Source organism: Monosiga brevicollis, genomic scaffold, assembly GCF_000002865.3.
Source record: "Monosiga brevicollis MX1 MONBRscaffold_2 genomic scaffold, whole genome shotgun sequence".
NCBI lineage: Eukaryota > Choanoflagellata > Craspedida > Salpingoecidae > Monosiga > Monosiga brevicollis.
This window is the reverse complement of record NW_001865039.1, coordinates 588,466-613,055: the sequence shown is the minus strand read 5'-3', so window position 1 is coordinate 613,055 and position 24,590 is coordinate 588,466. Positions and strand designations below refer to the sequence as shown.

At 54.0% G+C, this 24,590-nt stretch overlaps 6 protein-coding genes across 6 annotated transcripts; 3 read left to right on the top strand and 3 right to left on the bottom strand.

Moving 5' to 3' along the window:
- Positions 1-4,525: 4,525 nt before the first annotated feature.
- Positions 4,526-6,213, top strand: MONBRDRAFT_1029 (uncharacterized protein; the record flags this gene model as incomplete). Its single annotated transcript, XM_001742510.1, has 8 exons — positions 4,526-4,589; positions 4,706-4,812; positions 4,922-5,008; positions 5,128-5,286; positions 5,378-5,499; positions 5,601-5,689; positions 5,769-5,899; positions 6,034-6,213. Coding segments are annotated over 8 exons (939 nt in total), but the record flags the coding sequence as incomplete, so codon positions are not given.
- Positions 6,214-7,319: 1,106 nt separating this feature from the next.
- On the bottom strand, positions 7,320-8,898 carry MONBRDRAFT_30766 (uncharacterized protein; the record flags this gene model as incomplete). Its single annotated transcript, XM_001742055.1, has 6 exons — positions 7,320-7,635; positions 7,748-7,838; positions 7,932-8,083; positions 8,153-8,317; positions 8,404-8,498; positions 8,619-8,898. The coding sequence occupies 6 exons, from the start codon at positions 8,896-8,898 to the stop codon at positions 7,429-7,431; spliced, it is 990 nt and encodes a 329-aa protein (XP_001742107.1). The 3' UTR covers positions 7,320-7,428.
- A 49-nt stretch (positions 8,899-8,947) lies between these two features.
- MONBRDRAFT_30765 (uncharacterized protein) lies at positions 8,948-11,247 on the bottom strand. Its single transcript, XM_001742054.1, has 10 exons — positions 11,086-11,247; positions 10,872-10,975; positions 10,622-10,731; positions 10,487-10,543; positions 10,227-10,370; positions 10,008-10,124; positions 9,786-9,860; positions 9,593-9,690; positions 9,282-9,440; positions 8,948-9,176 (listed from the first exon to the last, which is right to left on the bottom strand). The coding sequence occupies exons 1-10, from the start codon at positions 11,214-11,216 to the stop codon at positions 9,140-9,142; spliced, it is 1,032 nt and encodes a 343-aa protein (XP_001742106.1). The 5' UTR covers positions 11,217-11,247; the 3' UTR covers positions 8,948-9,139.
- Positions 11,248-12,317: 1,070 nt separating this feature from the next.
- On the top strand, positions 12,318-15,487 carry MONBRDRAFT_30764 (uncharacterized protein). Its single transcript, XM_001742509.1, has 11 exons — positions 12,318-12,480; positions 12,575-12,663; positions 12,867-12,958; positions 13,086-13,233; positions 13,327-13,428; positions 13,581-13,650; positions 13,786-13,898; positions 14,052-14,211; positions 14,381-14,642; positions 14,840-14,913; positions 15,095-15,487. The coding sequence occupies exons 1-11, from the start codon at positions 12,416-12,418 to the stop codon at positions 15,261-15,263; spliced, it is 1,344 nt and encodes a 447-aa protein (XP_001742561.1). The 5' UTR covers positions 12,318-12,415; the 3' UTR covers positions 15,264-15,487.
- Positions 15,488-17,035: 1,548 nt separating this feature from the next.
- On the top strand, positions 17,036-19,690 carry MONBRDRAFT_30763 (uncharacterized protein; the record flags this gene model as incomplete). Its single annotated transcript, XM_001742508.1, has 5 exons — positions 17,036-17,192; positions 17,381-17,434; positions 17,563-18,769; positions 18,852-18,921; positions 19,013-19,690. The coding sequence occupies 5 exons, from the start codon at positions 17,036-17,038 to the stop codon at positions 19,688-19,690; spliced, it is 2,166 nt and encodes a 721-aa protein (XP_001742560.1).
- A 2,484-nt stretch (positions 19,691-22,174) lies between these two features.
- MONBRDRAFT_19050 (uncharacterized protein) lies at positions 22,175-24,253 on the bottom strand. Its single transcript, XM_001742053.1, has 9 exons — positions 24,201-24,253; positions 23,968-24,076; positions 23,754-23,837; positions 23,499-23,608; positions 23,320-23,382; positions 23,078-23,147; positions 22,669-22,918; positions 22,502-22,572; positions 22,175-22,354 (listed from the first exon to the last, which is right to left on the bottom strand). Exons 1-9 carry the CDS (start codon positions 24,201-24,203, stop codon positions 22,254-22,256), a joined length of 861 nt encoding a protein of 286 aa, XP_001742105.1. The 5' UTR covers positions 24,204-24,253; the 3' UTR covers positions 22,175-22,253.
- Positions 24,254-24,590: the final 337 nt, after the last annotated feature.

The following is a 24,590-nucleotide window of genomic DNA, read 5'->3' as shown; positions in this document are numbered from 1 at the left end:
CACCAAAAGTGGTCTTGCCTGAGCAGTTGCTGCTGGAGAAGGTCACTGAACCCACGTTGGGCAAAGTGGTGCCACAGTCGACGGGCTCACAAGAGGTATAGCCATCCCAAAGGCCGCTGGGCTGGCACTCATAAATACCGTTGTTGGCGGTTGAAGACAGAACGTAGCCATCACGGCACGTGTTGTAGCAAGCATCACCCGTGTATGTCGTATCGCCAGAGCAGGCATTGTTGGCCCGGCGAGTGACCGAGCTGTTGGCCGTCGTGGTGACGTTCGAAAGGGAGGTACCGCAGTCCACTGGAGTACAGACAAGATCACCTGTCCACACGCCGTCCACTCCGCAGGTGTATTCGTAGCTTGTGTTGACTGCGGCTGTGTAGCCGCTGGCGCACGTGGCCAGGCAACTGTCACCACCAAACTCGGTATTGCCAGAGCTGCAGTTGGTGCTCGTGGCAAAGGCAGGCAAAGCGGCTGAGGGAATGCTAGACCCGCAATCCTTGGGATCGCACATCAGCGAGCCGGTCCAGCTGCCAGAAGCAGAGCACGTGTAGGTCGCTGAGGAGACTGCATCAAAGCCCGGTGCACACGTGGCGTCACAAGTGTTGGGGAAGACGGTTGAAGAACACGAGTCGGCCTCTACAGGATAGGCGACCACTGCGTCCAACGCCCCGCAATTGACCGGCTCGCACTCGAGCGTTGTGCTCCAGTTGCCATCGGCTTCGCAAACGGCCGTGGTAGTCCCAGATACTTGTTCATAGCCCGCCGCGCATTGCACGCCACAAGAATCCATGAAGAGAGAGTCGGCGCATGCGCTGGAAGTGTACGCATCGCCAAAGGCTTCAGAAACGTTGCCGCAAGAAATGCGTTCGCATGTAAAGGACCCCTGCAGCTCGCCGTTGGCGCCACAAGTGTAGACAGGGCTACCAGAGGCGGGCTGGTAGCCTTCCGCGCATTGCACGGTGCAAGTGTCCTCAAAGACTGGGTCGATGCAAGTGTTCTGCACCACGTTAGCAGAGATACCACCAATTGTGCTGTTGCAGGCAACACGGTCACATTCGAGGGAGCCTTGCCATTGCTCATCGCCTCCGCAGGTGAAGACACCATTGCTGGGGTCGCTGTTAGCAGATTCAAAGCCATTACCACAGGTCGTCGTACACTCGTCGCCAAAGACGCTGTTCATGGGACAGGTTGCCATCAAGAGGCCGGTTGAGGTGGGGTCCAGCCCAACAAATGGAGTGCATTGGGCAATGCGGCACATCAGGCTGCCTTCCCACTCGCCATCGGTGTTGCAAGTGTACTGGTCGGAGCCAGATTCGGAGAGGTAGCCTTCCGCGCAGGTCGCCGTGCAGTTGTCACCCAGGTAGCGCGTGTCGCCCGAACAGACGCCCGTCACGTTATCTTGGCCAGCAATGGTATTACCACAGTCGACGGGCTCACAAGTGAAGTTGCCCTCCCAAGAACCAGTGCTTGAGCAGGTGAAGAGGCCGGTGCCCTGGGTCATGATGTAACCGGGCCTGCACTCAGCTTGGCAGTAGTCACCCTCGTAGCGCGTATCACCGATGCTGGCACAGTTGTTGGTGGCCGTTACGGTGTCAAAGCCCGCGATGGTTGTACCACAATCAACAGGCTCGCAGTTCACGTTCGTGTTACTGTACAGACCGAAATCTGTGGTCTTTTCTGCGTCGCAAGTAACGGTGGTCGATCCCGTGGGCACGTAGCCCTCGCGGCATTCAATGTTGCAAGAAGTATTATCGGCTGCACCCTCGCTGCAGTCCGTGTTTGCGTTGACATCAAAGCCAAATGTGCTGCAGCCAACTGCAGGAAAAAAAACACACACAAGATAAACAGAACCGAACAGCGTGAGTGCATAGGCGCAGAACGCTCGTCGTGGGCAGTCAATGCTGCTTGCTCGGCAAAGTCAAGCACTTTGCCGAGCAAGTCCAAAAAGCCAAACGTACCGGATACTTCGCAGACAGCAGACTTGATGCTGTTGCAGTTGGCATTGTTCCAACCACTGGGGTTGATCAAGACACCGCTTTGGCCCATGCTCAAGCAGACTTCAGTCTCGTTGTCCGAGGGCTCATTTGCCTGGAAAAGGCAGTTGGTGTTGGGATCGCAACCTGCATAGGCGGCATCGGCTGTCAAGTTGTAGAATGGCGTGCCATCCACCCAGGTCCAGTTGATGGGAGAAACGGAGACAAGCTGTCCGCCAATCCAGCGGGTTGAACCAGCCACAGGGTTGAGCTGGTAGATGAATTCGTTTTCCATCTGGCTGGTGATACTCGCCAAGTCACCGCCCATCTGCTGGCATGTGGCGCGACCCGAGCTGAAGGTATTAGGCATGTCGACGACCTCATACAAAGAATTGCCAAACGACGCCGCGAAATCTGTGGAATGGATGGTACGATGGAGCAGCAGAATCACGAGTGTGGTGAGCGGTGGCAAAACAAGAGGTTGAGTCAGAATGCCATGCCTTTTCTGCTACACATTTGAGGCGTGTGCGACAACAGGTGCAGACGGCTCTGCCAGGGTATGTTAACGCACCGTCATAAGAAGTGTACATGCCACTCCACACTGCAGGAGAGTCGGGGCAGCCAGTGGCAGCACATGAATATGTGAGGACATCATCGCTGGTGGTGATGGTGACATCCTGGTTGCCAAAAGTGATTGCATAGTAAGGATGTGTGCAGGTGGTGTTGTCGTCGTCCATTTGGCAGTAGAGGTAGAACTTCTGTTCACCACTGCATTGACCACGCAGCTGCACTTCGAGAGACACGATGCCAGCATCAAAAGTGACCAGGGAGGCGTCGCCGAAACAACAACTTGAGGTGGTATCGCAAGCCGCCGTGCCGGTGGCCAGCAAAAGAGCCGCCAAAACCGCCCAGCGCGCTGTCACAGCCATGGTTCCGGTTCTGCGCTCTGCCAAAGGGCAGAAAAAGAACACGGTACAACTTTCCCGCGGGTCCGGGTGGAGATGCCTCCAAGCCCAACGAGCGGATACAAAGAGGCCGATGTCCTTGCCGGCTCAACGGCAGCCGGTTGCAGACTCGACGACGGCGTTCACACGGGCTGCAAAGAAGGAAGATATCGATAAGCAGGGGTCAGTTGGGAGAGGGGGTTTTCAGAAGAATGCGACGAAAAGGATATGCAACGAATGTTTGGGTGGCTCCAGGCAGAAGAGTCTGATAAAGCTCAGCAGAGAGCAAAAGTGGCGGAAGAACAAACGATGGAGAGGCGGGCGTGGGGCGAAGGAAGGGAGGGACGCGCGACGATAGCAGGGATGTCGAACGGCAGGGAGATGGTGGAGGGGCAGACAAGATCAAGTTGGTGACTGGGCGCACCATCCACCGATCGAGACGATGTGAAAGGGCGGGGGCAAACGAGCGACCGGGGCAAGCGTTGATGTGTTGTTGGTCTGCGATCCTTTCCCATGTCTCTTCTTGTGTTACCTCCAACGTTGAAGGGGACGAGGGAGCGAGAGTAACACGGCGAGTGGCGAGTGAAACCCACCTCTGGCACCGTTGTGGAAATCTGGCTATAATCCAGTGTCGCTGCTGCCCTGATGGTGGGTGCGCGAGCGCAGTGTGTGTGTACGTGTGGTAGTGGTGGTGAGTGGTGCCACTGGCTTTTCTTTTGTCGACATGTGCTTCCTCTTTTTGTCTTCATATGTGTGTCTGTGGAAGATTGGTGCGTGTATCTCATGTCTTTGCTCGCGCGCGTGTGGTGTGATTCCGTTGGCCAAGTTTTGTTGCTGCTGCTGCTACAAATGTGAATGTAACGGAAAGAGAGATGCATTCAACAGAGCAAGGACAGAACAAAGACATGCATTCATCGCTGCGCAGCAGACATTGTCAATTCACATGCACTATTGTTCCTTTACAATCGCAAACATATCTTCGCGAGAACAAAGGAGTGGACAACCCATTCACCAATTCCCTTGCGCGACCATGTGGACCGTTTTCGCTTTCCGTTCGAGAGCAAGCAAGCTCTTTGACCAAAACGCTCACTCCATATGGCAAGCTAACAATGCTGAAACAATCGAAATTCAGTCCCGCCTGCGCCAAAAATAGATGATGTGAAATATATTGGTCACGGGTTGACACCGTGTACTACATTTCGCAGCATCCGAATTTCAACGTGATCCAAATTGGTGTACACAACACCTGTTGCTCGCAGTGCCCCATATGAGCATGCTCACTACTTTCGTTTCATGTTATTCAGACGAAGTCCGCAGTTGAGGAGTGCAGCAGGTGCTGGAGGAAATTGAGATCGTGCCAGCTGAGCGCGCACGAGGACTAGCCAAGGTCGCAAGTGTCTCCCAATCAGACATGAGTGGAACAACATGTATGAAGCCGCCATGGCAGCTGCTGTTGTCCCTTTTAGCGCTGGCTCTGTGTGGGGCCCGGGCCTCGGCTCCTGAGCGTACGTGGGCTGAGTACAGGATGGCAAGCATGCGCGTTTGGAGTGGGTGGGCCGGATCTCACGACAATCGCATCGTTTTTGCCTCATGACGCCAGGACTGGAGCTGACCGTGCATGATCCGACGCTCATGCTTCGCGACAATCAAAATCGCGTTCGTGTTTTTCACGGTGAGTTGTTTGGTTGTCGCTGTCTTGAGACCTGACCCACCTCCCGCCCGCCACTCGGTCAGAGCAAAGCCAGAAGCCAGTCACCCATCCCTTGGGCTTTCGCTGTTGACGCTTAGGCATGAATGTTGTATACAAAGCTGTGCCTTATGTCCCGCGCACGGACAGTTTTGATTTTCAATACAGTTTCTCCCAGGAGGACGCCCAGATCCTGCAGCAGTATGGTGTGAGTACAGGCCATCCACAAAACCTGCCCGGGGAAGCAGTGTGATATGGTCATTACGTTGCAAAAAGCAGTCAAAGTTGACATTCATGGTCACCCTACCACTTTCCAGATGACGGCGATCCGGCTTGGTGTCATGTGGCCAGGCGTTGAGCCCGTGCGTGGCCAATACAACATGACGTATCTGGCTCTCATGCAGGTGCGTCTGGCCCACTCCGTGCATTTGGAAACCTATGCATCTTGCACTGATGGTTGTCACACCCCATAAGCCTCACACAAGCCCTCCTCTCACACACCCTCCCCTTGCGTTGCATGCAGGACATTGTGGCCATGTGCGAGAACCATTCGATCAGCGTCTTGATAGAAATGCATCAGGACGATTTCTCCGAAAAGTTCTGTGGCGAAGGCGTTCCCCTTTGGGCAGCTCAACCAGCCAACAACTCCAACTTCCCCGAACCCCTAGCGCCTGGCTTTCCCGTCGATGTACGTCGCAAAATCGTGGCCTTCAACATTCACGATCGCAATGTTGTGAATGACGTCGGCCATCATGATATGATCCTCCGTACAGAAGCATGGCGTCCCGTCGCCTCAAAACTGCAGTCAAATCGGCTGGCCCAACTACTACTTCACGACGGCTCAATGTACTGCAGTGCAGGCTCTCTACGATAACCAAGATGGCCTTCTTGACAGGTGCACGACACATGACATGCTTGGCGTTTGAGACATGCTGCTGGACGACCTCCATCCCCGTCTACTCATGGTTCAAATGTCTAATATTGCCATGACCACAGTTGGGCAGCCTACTGGGGCATGTTAGCGCACACATTTGCCAATTTTTCCAACATCATTGGCTATGAGCTCATCAATGAGCCCTGGGCAGGTAGGATTACCTTGCGCTGACCAGCTCAGGCTCACAGGCATGGCATGCAGCTAAAAAGGATTTGCCTTTTGACCCCTAGGCGACGTTATCAAGGATCCGCTCTTGCTCATTCCCGGAGTCGCAGACCAGAAGAATCTGGCCAAGGCGTACGAACCTCTAGCAGCCGCCATTCGCACACACGATCCTCAGCGTCCAGTCTTTTTTGAAGGGGTACGCCCTCGACCCCTTGGCACTGATGCTGCCATGCAGCTTTCACGGCCTTGAATGGCTATCAGAAATTGCGAGCGCCGCCCTCACCTCCCTCATATGGCTTCCATAACCGTGTGGTGACCTTCACCGCCCAGGTCACCTGGGATGACGTGCTGGTGGGCTTTGAGCAAGTCCCCGGTGGCCCCGAATGGCGCAACAAGAGTGTCTACGCCTATCACTGGTATCAACCTCCCAATCTTGATGCAGACAGTAGCATCGAAGCCCACCACCGCGAGGCCACTCGCTTGGCCTGCGGTTGGTTTTGCACAGAGGTTTGTCAGTCGAGCTGAGATGTGCACGTGTTTCCCGGACGCCAAGTGGCAATGATCGTCCAGCTTGACTGTGCGCACTCCTCATCCTATCTGCGCTGCGTGTGGCTCCACCAATTCCTCGCCATAAAGACGGATAGCATGCCCATGATTGACGAAACACTCGACTACTTCCAATCCTGGTTGCGCTGGGAGTACAAGGTGTGTGCTTGTCTGCCTACCTAGCTAGTTTTGTTGTTGTTGTTGTTTTTTGTTTTTTGTTTTGTTTTTTTCCATTTTCTGCTTCAACTGCTCACTCGTCCCTCCCACCCTTTTCACCAAACTTAGGCATATGTACCGCGCACTGGCTCCAACTTTGGCTTTTGGAATTCAAATGGAAGCATGAACATGGAGGTTGTGCGGAACTTGAGCCGTCCCTACGCCGCAGCCATTGCGGGTCTCCCTCTGAACGCCTCCTTTGATGTGAAAGAAACGCGTTTTGAACTGGCGTACCAGCTTGAACCCTCTTCGATTCAGGTACGCATCCTGCTTTGCCGTCAAAGAAGAGCTAGACCTTTGTGGAAGAGCAAGATGGATGTGTGTGTAAAAGGGCACCAGTGGACCCACAGATGGCTCGGTGTTACGCCAATCTCCCACACTGATAAAAGATGGGTATGGGTTCTATACTCCCTTTGTGGCAGGCGACCACCGATATTTTCGCGTCCAGCCTCCATTTTGACAAGGGCAGAGCGTAAGTTGAGTCTAACTCTGTTGCGAGATTTTTGATCGCCAGTCCTCACCGTTCGCCCGTGTCTGTATCAGAGTTACCGTGACGCCAGACGGGGCCGTGAGCTGGACGACGATTGGGGACTGGCTTAAATTTCAGGCAGTAGAAGGGCCATCTGCCATGGCCGGCACAACAGTGGCCATTACGATCCAGAATCAAGCGTGAGTCTGCTCACCCGATACGATGGACTGACTGCCTCGATCCTGATGTTGCGCACGAATGCGCATGTGGTGCGCGACGCGAGTCGAGACAACTTGATCAGCTTGAAAGAAGAGTAACCGCATGATGGAGACTGATCCCGTGAAGCCTGTTTTTACCACATACATCCGGATGTATACCCATAACTCGTATCAGATGATTAATTTGTTTGATTCTGTGTATGCCTGGATCAAGGCCCTGCCACCTTGTTAAGTACAATGCCAAAGGGAATGGCAACCCATCCGTCACGGCAGCAGCTACGCAAAGGCCAAGCGATCCAAATGTGCCAGGTGGAGGGATGCATTGAAGAGGGGTTGCTTCTTGGTCTGCAGCAGTTGCTCTTGCGCGGCGGCGTCCAAAAGGTTCGGGCAATCCTCTACCACAGCCAGACCAGCACCTCGAGCTACGGCCAGAAACTGTACTCGAGTACCATTGCGATCGGGTGCCGAGGACAGCACGAACCCCTGGAACACAAATGCCACGGAAAAGCCCCGACCCGAGTGAGAAGGACGCTTGTTTCACACAAGAAAGCTCGCAGGAATTGTAAGAATTGGTTCGGCTCAATAATGAACTTGCCTGGGGTCGAAGCACTGAGGCCATGAGGCGGGCCAACGAATCGTGCACCTGTGTAAAGAAGAGGCAATCTGCAGCCAGTACCACATCTGCACTGAAATCGTGGGTGGCAACAAAAGCGTCGTCAACATTAGCCCATGTCAACCGTGCACAAAGTGCGCGCAATAACAAAAGACTGGACTCGCACGTTGCCTGCAACTGATCCACAGCAGCGGCATCTGTCCAGTCTAGGACTTGGGCTTGCAGCCGCTTCTGCTCCGAAGAAGGTAGCTGGCTCATTGTGCGACGCATGGCTTGGACTGAGCGTGGATTCCCGTCTGTGACCAGCACACTCGCTGCCTATGGACAGTAGCATTTGAGCTGAACGCGCAATCAAGTTGGGGTGGGAGCTGTGGGGCCCAAACTGACTCCGGCATGTAAGCAGGCAAGTCCGGCAATGGGTGCCATGCCGCCTCCAAGCTCCAGTACGGACTTGCCGGCCACCAATTCTGGATGTGCCAGCACGACGTGGCACAAGAGCTCCTCAGCTGGCCAGATGCACACATTGCCAGTGTTGTTGAAGCCCATCATGGCCTATAGTTGCATCGTGACATTGAGAGAATAGATGCCTGAGCGTGCCGGCACACCGGAACTTGTGTGAGGACAGTGCGCATGGCTACCTCCAGAGAGACCACGGGCCGAAGAAGAAACACGCGCTGCTCCCAAGGGAAATGCTGGCTCTTGAGCAAGACAAAATCACCGTCATCTGCATGACCTAAAAAAAATTCATGGCACAAGAAGAGAATCGAACGTCAAAAAGGTCAAAAGAGCGTCAAAATACATTGGGTCTTTGAACAAGTCACATGCTCCCAACGCAATCCTCTATTCATCTGACCAGCGGCTTTGTCCGTGGCTGGAGCGCTGTCGAGCTGGTGTACGAGTCCGTAGGAGGCTATGCTGCGAACGCTTCCCTCGACACCAGGCGCGCTGGCTGCGGTCGCTTCTGTGGTTGACCCGCCCTTCGCTTGCCGTTGAGCTCGCAAGATAGCAGCCTTGAGTAAAGCCCATCGCTGCTGCGATGAACGCACCTGGGTGCCGGCCTGCCCCACTGTCTCCTCCTCCGCCTCCCCCGGTCCTGACCCTGCCTGTCCATCCTTCGCCCCGAGCTCAGCCATGGCTGCCTTCTCACATCGTACATAAAATGCTGACAAATCTGACAGTTGTGTCTGTCTCACTCAACTGAAAGTTTTCGCATCGTTGGCAAACCCGAATACAAAGCGCGTCCAACAGATGATGACACAAACAGCAACGATCTCCCCAAAGAGGCAGGGAGAGAGGGAACAAAAGTAACAAGCCACAATCCGCTTTAGCATTGCGCCTGGTCCATGGAAAAAAGCCAGGCGTCGACAATGCCCATTAATGAGTGCGAGGCTTGACAGGGTTTGACGTAAACCTACACCCCGGATGAGCCAGAATGCAATGAGGCCGGACGAGATGGCACTTGAACGACGCTCGTCGTTGACTCGAGAGAGCAGTTGATTGGGGTTGTAATACTCACAGGCGAGTGGCGTTGGCGGCAAAGTACTCAAAGACAACTTCCGTAGCATTCGCGGTCATGATGGCAAAACCGCCCTCGATGGGACTGCCCGTGCCATCATTCCAGATGGCAAACTTCATAGCACCTTCAGGTACCTTGTCGGCATTGGTGTTGTCATAGCTGGCATCCAGTATGCGCAACCACCAAAAAAACCAGCAGCACGTGAGCAACTCCCTCAAGGCACACAATACCCCCCCGCTTTCTCCAGAGCACCAAAAGCAAGTTGGGCATGGCTCACGAGTACATGAACGTGATGTTGTGTACGCACGCACCAGCAGTTGTCTCCAGCGCCAGAGAGAGGATAAACGGGGCCCAGACCCTCATCGATATATTCCAGACAATGGTCGTGTCCGGACAAGTGGCCGGTGGCCTGTGTGAGCGCGCATGGCACAAGATGAGCATGCGGAAGCTTGGAGAAGAGAATGAAAAGGCTCTGATGAACGCCGATTGAGCCAAGCAACGTACGCCGTACTGCTCCAGCATGGGCTTGAGGCGGTCCACCAAGATGTCGGTCGGACCATGGCTGCAGCCACTCCATACCTGAGGCCCGGATGACGACAAGGCGGATGAGATCAACTTTGAGCCGCGATTCGCTCGGACCGTCGGGAGAATAACCATGCCATGGCATGGTCTGACGCCCGGCGGCGAGACAAACGGCAAGGCAGAGGGCAGTAAAATCCAACTCACGGGATAGTGACCAGCCGTAAACAGGTAGTCAGCCGTGCTGTCACGCAGCGAGGCCTGAATCCATGACCATTGAGTTTCAGCCCAGTCGGCATCGATCGGGCCAGGCAAGGTACCAAACTGTAACAGACAGACAAAAGTCCGACAAAAGTGCAATTAATCAGTGCATGAGTGCGCATGAGTGTGCATGAGTGTGTGCAAGGGGGCCGTAGTCATGCTGACCTTGTCTTCAAGGTCATCCGAGTTGCCTGCCAGCAGCACCGTGTCGATGAAGATGATGTCAATGGTCATGTTGCGCTCGGAGGATGGGGAGAAAACAAAGCTTTTCTTGTAGTAATAATCGTCAAAATGCCAGCGAGAGCTCAACTGACACGGGCGGCAAGCAGTGTGCGTGCATGAGCATCACATGAGCATCACATGGAGGCGCGCATAGTGACTACTTGATCGCCAGGGCAGTCGGTAAAGCCACTGAAGGCACTGACTTGGGAGTAGGCGATTTGAGCCGACACATTGCCCTTGTGATCATGATTACCAGCAATCTACGGGCGAAGAGAGCAGAGAGACGAATCATGAACGACAGCTGGGGCCCCCTCGAACACCCAACCGAGTGACCGTACCACGTAGTAGGGAATAGCCTCAAGCACGCTGCTGTTGTACACTTGCTCAAAGGTCTCCACGAAACGAGCATCATGTTCATCACTGTGAATGCCCGACGAATAAAAATTGTCTAGCGATGCAAAATAAACACGGCCAAGCAAGTGTAGAGGAGCCAGTTGAGCAGATGGAGTGGGCGACAAAGGCTGGTGGAAGCCCATTCACGTTCGGATCCTGAGCCAAGCCAAGCCAAGCCAAGCGAAGCGGGCTCACCGCCAAGCAGAAGGGCAAGTTGCGCATTCACTTGGGTCACAACAGCGGTGAGGCCGGGAACGGTGGCGAGCTGTCCAACTTCGGCATAGGGAGCGGCATCTTGACTGAGAAGCATTGACCCAGACACCAGATCGTTTGTTCACGTGCAGTGAGGCGGGAGGACCAAGCTGACATGGCATCGGGCCGGCGCGGCACCATCAGCGGCGGAACTCACCCTCCCCAGTCACCCAAGAGAACGGCAGACACGGAATCCGAGTTGAAGTACACGACATCGCTGTCCTGCGCCGCTGCCGACACGCTGACCAGGGCCGCGGCGATCGCAAAGAGGCTCGAAACGCGCTGCATGGTGACAGATGCAATCTTCAAGCGAGCCTATGGTTGAAAGGGAAAGGAAACAGTGGCAGGACGCGTTCAAGAAGACCCGATGACTTGTGAGAGTTGTCGCCGCAGCACACGCCCTCGTTTCTTCCCAAATCCCATCCACACCGCCAGTGCGGGACCATGCCGCTGCCCTTTTCTACCTATCACGTGCCGATGGAAAATGATGAAAAAAACGACGTACTGTTGTGACTGGCAATCGTCTCGACAATAACTCCCAAGTTAGCGACAACAACTTTAGTCGACGTGCTTTGATATATAAGCATTAACAAATGATCTCCGACATAAACTGCATTATTCGCGAGTTTTACCTAATTTTATTGATTTTTTGTTTTGTTTGTTTTTGGGGGGAGCAGTGGCTTGCACCATTGGTTGAGCAATCCATTGATCAATGGCATTGATCAATGGATCAAGGGACAGGCAATGGACACTGCAAAGAGCGGGCAGAGGGAGGGACTAAGTGATGCTATGAGGGTTGACATTGGTGATGCATGATCTTTGCTGCTTTATCTGATGCTCGAGAGATCTTGAGCAAAAGCGTTGTTAACGAGAGCTCGACACCTAACCTGACGGTGTTTGAAAATGTGAACGTTGCAGTCGCTGCTGACCATGCCTACCATGACTCGCCCGAAGATCCGATCACATGGCCGACACCATGGACGTCCGCAGACCGACGCGCAGGCGGCCAAAATAACAACATGTCGATGCTCTTCATCGTCAGCAAATACATGGCGCTGCTACCAATCGAAATGAGACTGACCCCGACCAACCCAGTTCCACAACCAGCTCATGTTATCACGTCAGGAGGCAGGAAGGGGAGTGTCTTTTGCTCGGGTAGTCGGCCCTTTGACGATTCAAACCTTCGTTGTACTGCGGCCCGCACATTCTCATAATGACCACGAGCGAAGACAAACAAACCAGTCGAGTGAGCCGCTGGCGAATTCGAGACGATCGTAGAATGTCATTTGTCAGACTATGAGAATGTCATTTGTCAGATAATTTTACCTCCTTTTCTCTCTCTCTCTCTCTTTTGCTCTCTCTCGCTTTTGCTCTCTCTCTCCCTCTTTTGGAAACACGTGTGCAGGCTGCTGCGTTGAGAACGGGGTTTGTGGCTCGGTGCGACGGCAGCCAACGAGTCTTTTGGTTTCAGACCGCACCCACACAAGATGGCTTCCGCTGACGAGACGGGTCAAGAGCTGCGTATCAGCCTATTCACCACCCTGCCCAAGCGGTACGTCTTCCTTTTCTTCCTTTGCATAAAAAAAGTGTAACCCACGCGCGTGCATTGCGTGCTTGTCTCACTCATGTCCCCGGTTCTCCAACAGCTATGTGGTGACGTCGGCCCCGATTGCAGTCCCGGCAAACTTGCGGCGTCGCGGCCTGAGCTCACTGATCAACTCCATGCTCGATCTTGGTGTGTTCCTTGGTCCACCGCCCCTTACCTCGCCCGCATTCGTCCAGCACGAGTAGTCGAGGCTCGAACATGAAGCACTCGACACACACGCCCAGGGGATTCGGGCCCGAGAGTGCACAGACCAGCATGCTTGCCAAGCGTGTCGGCGCACTCTATCCGTGGCCGTGATGCTGACCCTGTGTTTATGTTGCGCCCGCGGCTAGATCCACCCAAACCCTTTGATTTTTTGATCGAACATGAATATTTGCGTTCCTCTCTGCTCGATCATGTCCTTCAGTCACAGAAAGATGGCGCCGTACGTCAGCCCTTGGCTGCGCTTGCAACCCCTTCAAACAAGTTTTTTGCACACAATCTGTTCTCAAATATGCGCCCTTCTGTGTCTTGCCATCCTCCCATTCCCCGCTGTGGCCACACGTCCAAAGGAAGCCATCATCAAGGTCGAGTACACGCTGGCCATGCCCCCGCCCCAGCCCGGGCCTTCCATGCCCCACGAGGATTGGGTGGGTGGCTTGGCAAGCACCAGCGTCAACGGCCAGGAATGGCTAGCCACGGCCAGCTATGATCACCATGGTAAGCACGAGGTCCTGACATTTTTTGGTTTTTTCCCATCTAACAATGCTGAACTGCACCTCACCGCCGGCATGTGCCCTCGACGTGAACCAGGGCGCCTCTGGCTGCCTAAGCGCACCGAGTGCGAGCGTGTGTTGCAGGGTCACACCCGTCCCGTGCTGGGTGTTGATTTCATCACAACAGATCATAGCGAGAGTGCGTATTTGGTCATAGCCTGGTCACAGCTCCTTCCTTCTCTGCCACACACAAACCTCACGTTTCGCCCCAACCTCTTTTCTCTCTACCCACGAATGTGCCGCATGTTTGAATTCACCCCACCCTCTTCCCATTCCGTGTGTGTATGCTAGGTGTCGATGTGGCAACGGGTGGCATGGACCAGGCCGTGCGGATATGGCAGCATCGCGAAACTGAGTCACGGTCTGTTAGGCATTTCTTCTGTCTTTGCGTCGTCGCGGTCAGGACTTGGGGATGTAAAGCCCCATCACTCATTGGCGTCGAAACGTCACTCGTTCTTCCTGTTGAATGCTTGGCACCCATTCCTCCTTTGTGTAGTGTGTTGGTGGGGCTGGGCCATCGTGGCACCGTGCAGTGCGTGGCAGCGCAGCCAACTGGCAACATTGTGGCCTCAGGAAGCTGGGACCACGAAATTTTTCTCTGGTCTTGTGGTACGTGGGCTCTGTTACTTTAAAGCGCAGGCTTGCCTTCGAGAACCCACAGTGGCCACTTGAGCTGGGAGGGAATGTCGTTGGGCGTGTCAACAATTCTTGAGGGTGAACTCGATGAGTCTCACCCCAAAGACTATGTCCACCCACCCGTAGTGCCAGATGCTGATGATTTGGACTCAGCGCCGGGCAACAAGCGTCGCAAGGTGGATAGCTTGTACAACGAAGTTCAGCTCAAGGCTCCACTGGGCCATCTTCATGGCTCTGGAAGCGTTGTCCATGACATGGCATGGGCCTCAGTCGACACCTTGTACAGGTACGCGTAGGGCGTTCCAAAGAGCTAGGGCCCTAGAGGTTGTCGTGTTCTAATTTTCCTCGAGGGGGCCACAACTGGCATCTTGGCTTGGCTCTTTTTTTCCCACCATTGTCTGCCACTCTCGATGGAACCATTTCGTATCCCACTATCTAATGTTTATTTGCTGCAGCGTTGGCGGTGACCACGCTGTGCGTCAGTGGGATGTTGAGGCAGGCAAGCTCAAGATGACACAGGTTGGCGCCAAAACTGGCCATGGCGTGGCCGTGCATCAAGGCAACGCGGAGCATCTGACGGTGGCCACGGCCGACGTGGACGGTGCTGCACGCCTCTACGATTTCCGAACGGCGGGAGGCACGTCGGGTACAACAGTGCTGCGCAGTTTTACTGGCCCGGCCCACGCCGTTGCTTTTAATCCTACCAACGCCTACCAGGTGGGAAATACTTTTTACATTCTTGTTGCTGCAGAACACCCTTCTCTTGTATTTGTTTCAATTTTGTTTTATGATGGGCCCCGCTTTGTGAAGCAACGGCTCCCAACCGTTTTCCATGTCTTGGGCCTGCTCACTGGACACTGGCATCCTGCCACCCTCTCCACTTCACTCCTCTCCTCTCCACTACGTGGCTGCAGGTGGCCGTGTGCGGCGACGAGGCCATTGTCAATCTTGAAATGGCCTACCCCATTAAAATCTGGGACCGTCGCAGGTATGCATGCCGTCGCGTATGGGTTTGGTCGACAGGACTGGGTGCCATTTTAGAGTATTGGTTGAGCGTGGGGACCGATGGGATTTCGTATGCCCAGGCGCTCAAACAGGCCGAGCTATTGTGGACCCTTACTACCTTGTTGCTGCCCTCACCGCATCTTGTCGCATGCACACCTTTGCAGCACCCGAATGCCTCTGCACAACTTGCGCGTACCAGCAGCCGAGGTGCCGCGTGGAACGGAGCGTGTTGATTCATATCGCATGCTGGCACTGACCTGGACGCCATCGGCATTGTTTGCGGGTGGCGCCTCTAAGCGAGTCCACGCCTTTCACACAGAGTCTGTGCAATAATTCGCTCTACCTGTCGCCTCGGTCAAAAACTGGAACACAGCGAGATGGTAGCTAAGCGACCTACCCTTTTTTTTTTCTGCACGCGTTTGGCTGATGAGAGCCGTTTGAAATCCTGCACTCTATGCGTGGACCTGACTTGGCCTTGAGGAAAGGCACAGCCGCTTGCTTTTGCTTGTTTATTGGACACACATCCGGATGCATGTGAATTGATTTCGTTGATTGTTGTCGTAATGTCACCCAATATCACCAGCTGGCATCCTTAAAGTTACGTACTCAGCAGCCGAGTTCATCCTCTACAGCCCGCAATGGAACCCCTTTTTGCAAGGGGTTCTCTTTGGTTCAATTTTTTTACCCCAAAAGAACTTCAAGCGTGGGATCTTCTCTCTTCATGAGTTTCTCCATTCAAGCGCGTGATCGATCTTTTGTGTCTGAGTCTGTGTCTAGCGAGTCTGTGTCTGTGTCTTATCTGTGTCTGTGTCCTGTGTCTTATCTGTCTCTGTATCTGTGTCTGTCTCTGTATCTGTGTCTGTGTCTGTATCCTGTGTCTGTCTCTGTATCTGTGTCTGTGTCTGTCTCTGTATCTGTGTCTGTGCCTGTGTCTGTGTCTGTGTCTGTGTCTGTGTCTGTGCCTGTGCCTGTGTCTGTGTCTGAGTGTGTGTCTGTGTCTGAGTGTGTGTCTGAGTCTAGTATCTGAGTTTGAGTATGAGTCTGAGTCTGAGTCTGAGTCTCTTCCTCTGTCTGTGTCTCTTTCTTTGTCTCATTGTCTCTGTCTCTTTCTCTGTGGTCTCGTCTCTATCGCACACCACACTCCTGATGACAGTGTTACCCTCGATTTCTGTTGGGAGGTCATCTTTCTCGACGCCAGAGGTTTAAATTGTGATCACAATCACACTATCCCATCACTGAAACTATCCTCCCAAGGATGTCCGGCATGGGGAAGGGTAATGGGGAAGGTAATGGGGATCAAGCGAAATGGCAGCCAGTTGGCCCGCACCACTGGCATTTTCTTCCAAAACCTTGTGCGACAGTCATGTCGGATGGCCGGTGCAACCTGAGGTGGGCCATGCCGGCTCTTGCCTCAGGATCCATTACCGCTGACATGGCGACGGTCATGGGGAGGGCATCCGGGATGCACCAAAAGCGCGTTACCACCTTTGAGCCTCAGCGCGATGCCATTGGGACGTGCCAATGCGTTTGGCCGCCTGCTTCCCCTTCTGCCTCTTTCCTCTTGGCGCTTCAACTTGACAGCTGTGGCTGCCAATTTCTTCCCTCGCCCGTCTTCCATCTACTCGCTTTCATCTGCACGATTTCTTGACGGCCTGAACCCATCTCGTTTGGCATCGCTCCTCAACTTCTTAACCTTTATCGTCACATCACAACCTCCGCCCCGCGATTTGAGCCCTTGTGGCCATCCTGGTTGTTTGTCGGTAAACTCTGACGACAGTGGGCTCAGCAAATCCCTTTGTAAAAAGGGTTGACCCGCGCTTCGGCAACGGCAGCGAAGAGCTGTTCGTTTGCACACCTTCCCGTTCACAGGCGCTGTTGATGAGCAATTGGCATCGTCAACCTTTCTCCTTTTCTCACTCTGCCACCATCCCGTTACCGCCTTTGGTGGCCCACTCCTTTGGACTTACGGCCCAACTTCATCACCCTCTCAACTGGCGTGGCGCGTCCTTGTGCCGCGCACAACCATCCTGGACTTTGCATCGGCCCATTAGCACTTAGCAGCACGCCATCCACGCGCGCGCTGTGTTTGTGTAACAACCGTCCTCATGTCAAGTCCTGAGGGACCCGCCAAGCGCGCCAAGACTGTGTTAGCTGCCACCTCCGTCTCCCCTTTGCAATGTCCGCCTACAACTTTGGCCATGCCAGTCGTGACCACTGCAAGCCTAGTCTCATTGCCGGCAAGACATACCTCCATCCCATCTTGTACGTCGAATGCCCGACGCGCTGTTGGGGAAAACATTGTCAGCTCCCACAACGCTTCATCCTTCTTTTTCTTGCTTCCCCCCCCCCCCCCCCCCTGTTGCTTCTTTGTGCTCGTTACCAACACGCACCCTTGCTCTTTCATGGGGACCTTAATCGACGGTTCGCGCTCACGTGTGCCACCCCTCTAGTTAACCCGCCAATCAAAAGACCTGCTGGCTCCAACTCCAACGAAACCGACACGAGTCAGTTTATGCTTTGCCTGGATTATTATTATCATTCTTATTTTTTTTTAATCTCGCAAGGCGCTGTTACATGTTTGGGCGACTTTTAAACATTGAATCACCAGTTTCCTCGCTCACTTTGCTGGTAGGCGGTGACATTCATCAGCTAGAAAGTGACGAGTCTTCAAGCTCACATTCAACGGAAAACGGGTCCAACTCCAGTGATTCGCATCGCAGCAATCGACCTGTCGTTTCCCGCGGAACGCAAACAGACTTGGTGTTCGAACCCAGCCTCTTCAATGCGCAGCCGGACAGCTCCATCTCGTCGCAAAGTGCCAAGGATGATAGCGCCAACACCTTTCCCTCGGGATCCGGTACCAACTTTGGTTCAGGCTCAGGCTCGGGCTCGGGCACGGGCACGGTTACCAACTTTGGTTCGGGCTCGGGGTCTGGTGTTGGCTCAGGGTCTGGGTCAGGATCAGGCTCTGATCGGCCTCGCGTTGGCAAGACGCGACCTGGTGCGGCGCCAAGTGGGACGAACAGCAGCAGCTTGCGCGGCAGCAATCAAGACTCAAGCAGCCTTCACAGTGGCAGCAGTGTCACAGACCGCAGTGGTAGCCACGAGGACCGCAGCGGCAGTGGCAACAACTCAAGTGACAGTGGAGATGCCCTCATTCGCCATCACCGCGCTACACGAAGTACCAGTCTCGAGCACAATCCACATGGTACCAATGGCGTCCATGTTCGCGTGACACCGGAAAATACATCAAGCAATAGTTCAGAAACTGGCGATCAGACCAAGGATTCATCTTCAACGTCATACCAGCACAGTTCCACGCCGCCGTTGGACCACGCCCATGCAAGCCCGCAGCAGGCCCGAGTTTCCAGCAAGCTGCCTCGTCCAAATAACCTACCTGGTATAGGTGACAACACAGATACCACCAAGGACGACTCGAGCAGCGGCAACGATCAGACCACGTCCACCAACACCTCGAGCCAACGCGTCACCAGCGAAAGCGGAACCGGCAGCGGCACAGGTAGCTCGGGTGACACACGCAGCCATCAACATAGCAACACCAGCAGCAGTCTACCGAGCGGGGGACAGAGCCTCGTTCAGTCGACGAGTCAAAGTGGGCGGGGCAGCGAGGAAAACAGTGATCAAGAAAGCAGTCACTCAGGCAGCAATGGCCGAGAAGAGCACGGTGATGGCACCAGCAGTCACAACTCTAGCGATATCCAAGACTCGGGCTCCCAGGCTCCTGGTACCAACGCCTCCCAGTCTGTGGTTGATGATACAGGTCGCTACGTGTGCCCTGTGTGCTCGCGCAGCTACCAGCGCAAATCCCACTTGAATCGGTGTGTTTTTGCTCTCAATGCTCTTTTGTATCCTTCTTGGTGCAACCAAGCTAACGTCGCGCGGCCCTGAACACGGCCTTAGGCATCTCAAATCCCACGCAGAGAAATACGATTTTCGCTGCGGCATTTGTGGCCGGGATTTCTACCGCAAGGTCTGTTTGACTGGCCAATGTAGGGTCTGCTTGATCGCTGGCCAACTGCACCCACTTTTCAACCAACTATCCTTGCTTGCTTTGCCAATAGGATCAACTCAGTCTGCATCTTCGAACGCATGTTGAAGAGGGTTCCTTTGTGTGCCCCGTCGCGACCTGTAGCAAGACGTTTCGCAAACAGCGCAGTTTGGAGCAGCACCTGATCATGCATAAACTATCCAAGCAGAACGACGGAGGCAATCATGTTCGCAACAACTCACATGGCCTGGGATCTCACGCTTGCCGCCTCTGCGGGCAGCGATTTCCCACCTTTGTAGCAGTGGTGCAGCACGAGAACCAACACATTATGGGGTCTGTGGAGCCCGCTGGTGGCTCGCCACGCAACCACAACATGCCGACAAATGCCACGTTTCTCCAACAAATGCCCACCATGCCAGCCATGTACCACCTGCATGGACAACAGAATCACGGTGCCCCCATGCCGCTGGGCCATGCGTCGTTGCAAGGCATACCGCCCGCGTTCCAACCAGGTTATGGTTACCCACATTTGGCGCCACAGATGAGTGGGGCGGGCCCGACCCCTGTGGGCCAGCCCAAATTTGTGCAGGCGGCCCCACCATTTTGGCCATCAATGCTAGCCGTGTCTGGAACGCAAGCTAACATGGACCCTTACTCGGCGGGCCCGGCGTTTACGCACGCACCCTCGGACAATGCTATTGATCAAGTCAAGAAGGCTCATCCCAACTACCCAAATGGTTCCGCCGATTAGCAAGTTTTCCTCGCCCGTTGACCGTTTGGCCGGACGTGGCTTAGAAAGCTCAGAAATAAGAGACACTCGAATGTAATTGATTTCTGATTTCAAGTTTGTCAGGGCGGGAATCACTTGGCCTGCCAACCAAAATCATGGTCTCCGCTTTGAAAGCTTACACGTTCAGTCGCCATCTGCTCCTTGTGGCTCACTTGTGACTTTAGGATCTTGATTCAACTTTCAGCAAGCAATTACATGGAGTCACCAGTTTTATTCCTCCTTCACACCTCGTCGACGTCAGACAATTCCTTCCTCTTGATAATATCACCTCTGTCGCCCATTCACTTTTTCCAACCTTCACCTCCTCTATCTCTCTGATCGCTCTGTCCAGGCCCACATGTGAAGGAATTACTCGATTTCCGAGACTGATCAAAATCAAAGTGAAGTGGAGAAGGAAAAAGAACTCAAGGGGAAAGCTATAACGAAAAGTATGATGAACAAAAAAAAAATTAAAACTCAAGCATCTCGATATTTTATTCTCTGGCGGATGCATTTGAGTTCATCAGGTCCAGCCAGTCTAGCTAAGAAGGCCAAGATTCGTTTGAAACAGTGTGCGAAGAGCGTCCATACTTGAAAAGCTGTTCGAGGGGCTGCACCAAACTTTTCTCTCGTTACGTAGGGGCGGCAAGAACGGCAGGTCGAAGAGAGAGAGAAAGAGAGAGAGAGAGAGAGAGAAGCAGAGGCAGAAGCCAAAGAAGATGAGAAAAATACGTGTTGCGGCTGCAGCATCGACCACTGACGGAAACTGCAAGCACGGGGCTAGCCAAAGTTGTCAGCGGGGAAGGGGAAGAATGCCGTGGTGAGCAGTTCAAAACGTGACTCGGAGCCTTGCGGCACAATATCGCGGGTGCGTGCAATATTGTTGTCATGATTGTTGTGCAGCATCATGGCTTTCCGAGTCAGGGCTAGGCGATCGGCCGAAGAGCTCTCTTTGGGCTTGGACCGGGTGCGCAAAGATCGAGAGGAGGATGACGAAGGCACGGGACTAGAACGAGAAGTGGAGGTGCGTGTATGCGCGGTTCGGGCACTGGAAGCTCTTGAGCGCGCGGCGGGCCTGGGATTGCTGGACATGGAAGTAGCGGGGTCGGCACCGTCAATCGGGTTCGGGGTGGTAGGACTGTACGGTGAGCTGGTTTGCTTTTTGGCGCGCCTTCGTGCTCGTGTTTGCGCTTGCTGTGCGTTTTGCTGGCAACAACGGCGAGCAGTCCTGTAGTCGAGAAACAAGGCATCGGCCTGTTCTTGGTCGTGAAAGTGCGTCAGGCTGCGCCGCAGAAATCGGCGAAACACCTTATAATCGCCATCGCGCACACGAAGTGCATGATCACTCCAGTTGTACTTGATCGCGGCACGGCGATTGTCTTTCACCTGTGGGGCGCTCTTGAGGTGCTCCACCTCTGTGTGAGCCAGGATCCGCAGCCTGTCGTCTGACATGTGACGCTGCGTGCGCATGACATTATCCAGCAGAGCGACTTTGACATCGCTCAGGGAACCATCCTCAGGGACCGCTGCTGGCTGCACGGTAGACTGAGGCATGGCGTCTGCTTGTTCGTGCGTGGAATCATACATTGAATCGTACTTGGACCTGTGCCTGGAATCATACAGCACACAAGGCCAGAGCGTGTGCGTGGTTGAGATGAGCTGTTTTGCACCGTCCCGTGGAAATCAAAGATCGGTGGCTCATCAAGGCCAGAATGAAGGCTTGAACGATATCTGGAGAGCGGTGTCTCGCCGCCTTGTTCGGAGACCGAGTTTTCAAAGCCTGCACTGGAAGCAAGGGGCTTGACCAGGCTGCTGAAGTCTAAAACCACCCCACACTCGAGAGGACAGAGAATGTCAATATCGGAAATGCTATCGATCCATCCAATGGTGTGTTGTTGGATCCCACAAGCGCCACGCCACAGCAGCAGCAGCAGCAGCGGCGGCGGCGGGGGCGGCAGACAGGCGGCAGCACAGTAGCAGGAGCAGAGGAGCACCGGAGGTAACGGAAAATGGGGAGTAGCCACCACCCAAAACAAAAAAGTGTCTGGGTGTTTTGGACCTTGAGCCGACTTGATGGTGCTGATCGATGAGCAGATGTCGCAGGCTTTAACAAACGTCTTGGTCCTGGTCAATGTTATTGCGGCATTTTGTGAAGTTATTGTTGTGCTGATAAAACAGCCCATGCCGTTGGACGGTTAGGAGGGGGGGAGGTTTGGCTGTGGTTGCTTGTAACAAAAGATGACACGCTGACACTTGGAACGGTGGATGACAGATGGTAGCAAACGGGACTGGGGTGCGCGTGGGGATGTAGATTTTGGATCACGGTGGCAGACTGTGTTGGATATGAAAGGGGTGAACGCAGTGACAATAACGGAAACGGGCGTCGATGTCTACCACCCCCGCGGTCGTGGGAAGAGGAACAGAGGGCAAGACAACAACGGCCTTGAACACGAGCAGGGTGCCCTCAGGGCACAAAAGTCAAACCAAGGACAAGATTCAAGGCGACAAAGGAAAACATTCTCATGATACTGTGCAGAGGACCCGGTTACAAGTATTTTTTCTTCTTGGCGGTGTGAAGGTACGGCTTGGAGACCCATTCCTTGTCAGCATCAGGCTGATCGGCCGTGCCCAGGGAGATTTGATACACTAGTGCCAGAAGAGCGGAACATAGGCGTGCAAATGCAGCATGCAGGCAGGTACGTGAGCAGCACGTCGAGGTTGCACCTGTGCCAAGGCGACCAAAAGGAAAAAAATACACCCATGCGGGACAAAGCTGCCAAAGCTTCCACGTACGCTTCATCTCAAAACGAGGGCCAATCTCCGCCAGCTCAACCTCCTTGCCCTTTTTGGTGTACACGTGATGCCTGCAGTCAAAGGCGCGTGGTGTGCACGTCATGAGCTTCAGACCCACGCTTGCATTCCGAATACGGGCACAAGATGTTGCACGTGCATCACCGCACCGGAAGGAGATGAAATCGGCGTCGTTGGCAAAGGTGATGACTCGCTTGCTCTCATCCTTTGGCACAGGAAAGAGGTATTTCAAAATGGAGGTCGCACGTTCGCCCAAGGCGGTGCTAAAGCCATGGAAGATCAAGTGCGGAAAGGCCTCGGACATGGTGCCTGCGTTTGGAATGTCGTGACGCATCACCACATTGGCCAGCTGAAAGTATGCCGTAGGTCCATAAGGAAGATGGGACACAATCAAACCGTCTGTTCACCATTGGTTGAGCACAACGCACAGCAACCCGCAGCAACCCGCAGTGCCAACAAGGTCATGCAATGTGAGCATGTGGTAAAAAAAGGAAACACGCAAATTGCACACAACAAAAAGCACATGAGCAGTTAGTTTCAAGGAGAAATTGCACGTACCAGGCTGGCCACGATGCTCGTGAACAATGACAAGATCAGTCACGTCATTGGCACGGCACACGTCCACCATCTTAAAAAAAAAAAAAAAAAAAAAAAGAAGCAGAAGAGGGGCAGAAAGTAAACGGTAGTTTGCAGGTGAGACTGGATGCCTTGTGGCGGTTCCCTGGCAGGCTATAAATGCACAAGAATGCCGCACCCATGCCTAGTGCATGGCCGCAAACACGAGGCAAAGCCGGACAAACCTCCGACATGACATGACCACCACGATTGAGCCGTTGAGAGTTGGGAAAGATCAACTTGAGCTCCTGGTGCAACCAAGCCAGCAGGCCCAGCCGAGCGCAAACCCAAGCATGACATGTGAGAATCCAGTTTCTTGATAATTTATCAGCGCACGAGGCTCTGCAGGTAGCATGCCGCTGACCTTGGCGAATTGCTTAAGGCGGCTGCTGGGGTCACGAGACGTTGTCAACATGACCTTGGGATCCTTGGAACCGGCCCAGCGGTACTCGTCATCGCGAACATCCTTGTAGGCTGCATTGCCATGAAACAGACGGAGATTGACCAAGACGTGAGGCTCGAAAACAAGTGCGAGACCGCGATACGGAGGCTGAGCAGCCACGCGGTGGCAGTGGAGGAGAGCAGATGGCTAAACTGAGCGATGCGGCGGCAGGCGTACAATTGGTGTTCTGGTCATCGTAGTCGAGCTTCTTTTGCAACTCTGCTGCTTCGCCGCGCAGGTCTGACGGGATGGACTTGCCAGCTACAGTTGCCGAGCCCCCAGGTAACAAGGCCGATCGTTAGTTAGCATAAGCGACACACGGGTGGACCACGTTGAGGACCCCCGTGTCGTGAAAAGGCTAAGACCAGGCCCCAGTCTTGAATTCCCTCACCGTCAAGAGCTGCTTTGAGACGCTGCTTCTTCTCGTGAATGGCCTTGTCCTTGTCCTCGACCGACTTGCGGTACAGGAACTCGCGGCGCTCGCGCACCTGGCGTCGCAGCTACCTCGCAAGCGTCCACGGAGAGCATGATGAAGGGGCCACGCGTTGCAGAGGAAAGACAAGGGCATGTGCGCACATCCGTCCCGCCATTTAACCAAGGCACACGTTTTCCAGGCGCCCTTACCATGATCTTGGTCTCGAACTCCGGTCTGCCCGAGCTCAAGCGTCCCCCAAGTCTAGAGGCGAAAAGTGAGCCAGCGGCCACGCGGTGACTGTGACACTTTATCTGACAAACGTCGCTGTAATTTATCTGACAATTAATTGATGTCAGATTTAAAATTTCGTTGTCAGTCAATTTTGTTGCTGTTGCGCGCTCTCTCTCTCTAAAACCAATTCAACCAATTCATTTCTCTCTCTCTCTCTCTCTTTCCTTTGTGTCTTCTTTGCTCTTTATTTCTCTCTTTCTCAAACCGACCAAGCCAATTCATCTCTCTCTCTCTCTCTCTCTGTCTCTCTTTCTCTCTCTGTCTCTCTCTCTGTCTCTCTCTCACTCTCTCTCTCTCTCTCTCTCTCT

What these genes read in the sequence shown, in the direction of transcription:
- MONBRDRAFT_30765 (XM_001742054.1), bottom strand. Translation starts at nt 11,216, where the DNA reads ATGCAGCGCGTTTCGAGCCTCTTTGCGATCGCCGCGGCCCTGGTCAGC. An exon ending in CTCAAATCGCCTACTCCCAA is followed by an intron (nt 10,371 to 10,486) that starts GTCAGTGCCTTC and finishes CGCCCGTGTCAG; the next exon opens with TTGAGCTCTCGCTGGCATTT. An exon ending in GCCGCCAACGCCACTCGCCT is followed by an intron (nt 9,177 to 9,281) that starts GTGAGTATTACA and finishes TCCGGGGTGTAG; the next exon opens with GTTTACGTCAAACCCTGTCA.
- MONBRDRAFT_19050 (XM_001742053.1), bottom strand. An exon ending in TCTCAAAGCAGCTCTTGACG is followed by an intron (nt 23,838 to 23,967) that starts GTGAGGGAATTC and finishes CGGCAACTGTAG; the next exon opens with CTGGCAAGTCCATCCCGTCA. An exon ending in GTGGTCATGTCATGTCGGAG is followed by an intron (nt 23,148 to 23,319) that starts GTTTGTCCGGCT and finishes TTTTTTTTTAAG; the next exon opens with ATGGTGGACGTGTGCCGTGC.
- MONBRDRAFT_30764 (XM_001742509.1), top strand. Translation starts at nt 12,416, where the DNA reads ATGGCTTCCGCTGACGAGACGGGTCAAGAGCTGCGTATCAGCCTATTC. An exon ending in TTCACCACCCTGCCCAAGCG is followed by an intron (nt 12,481 to 12,574) that starts GTACGTCTTCCT and finishes GTTCTCCAACAG; the next exon opens with CTATGTGGTGACGTCGGCCC. An exon ending in CACAACAGATCATAGCGAGA is followed by an intron (nt 13,429 to 13,580) that starts GTGCGTATTTGG and finishes TGTGTATGCTAG; the next exon opens with GTGTCGATGTGGCAACGGGT.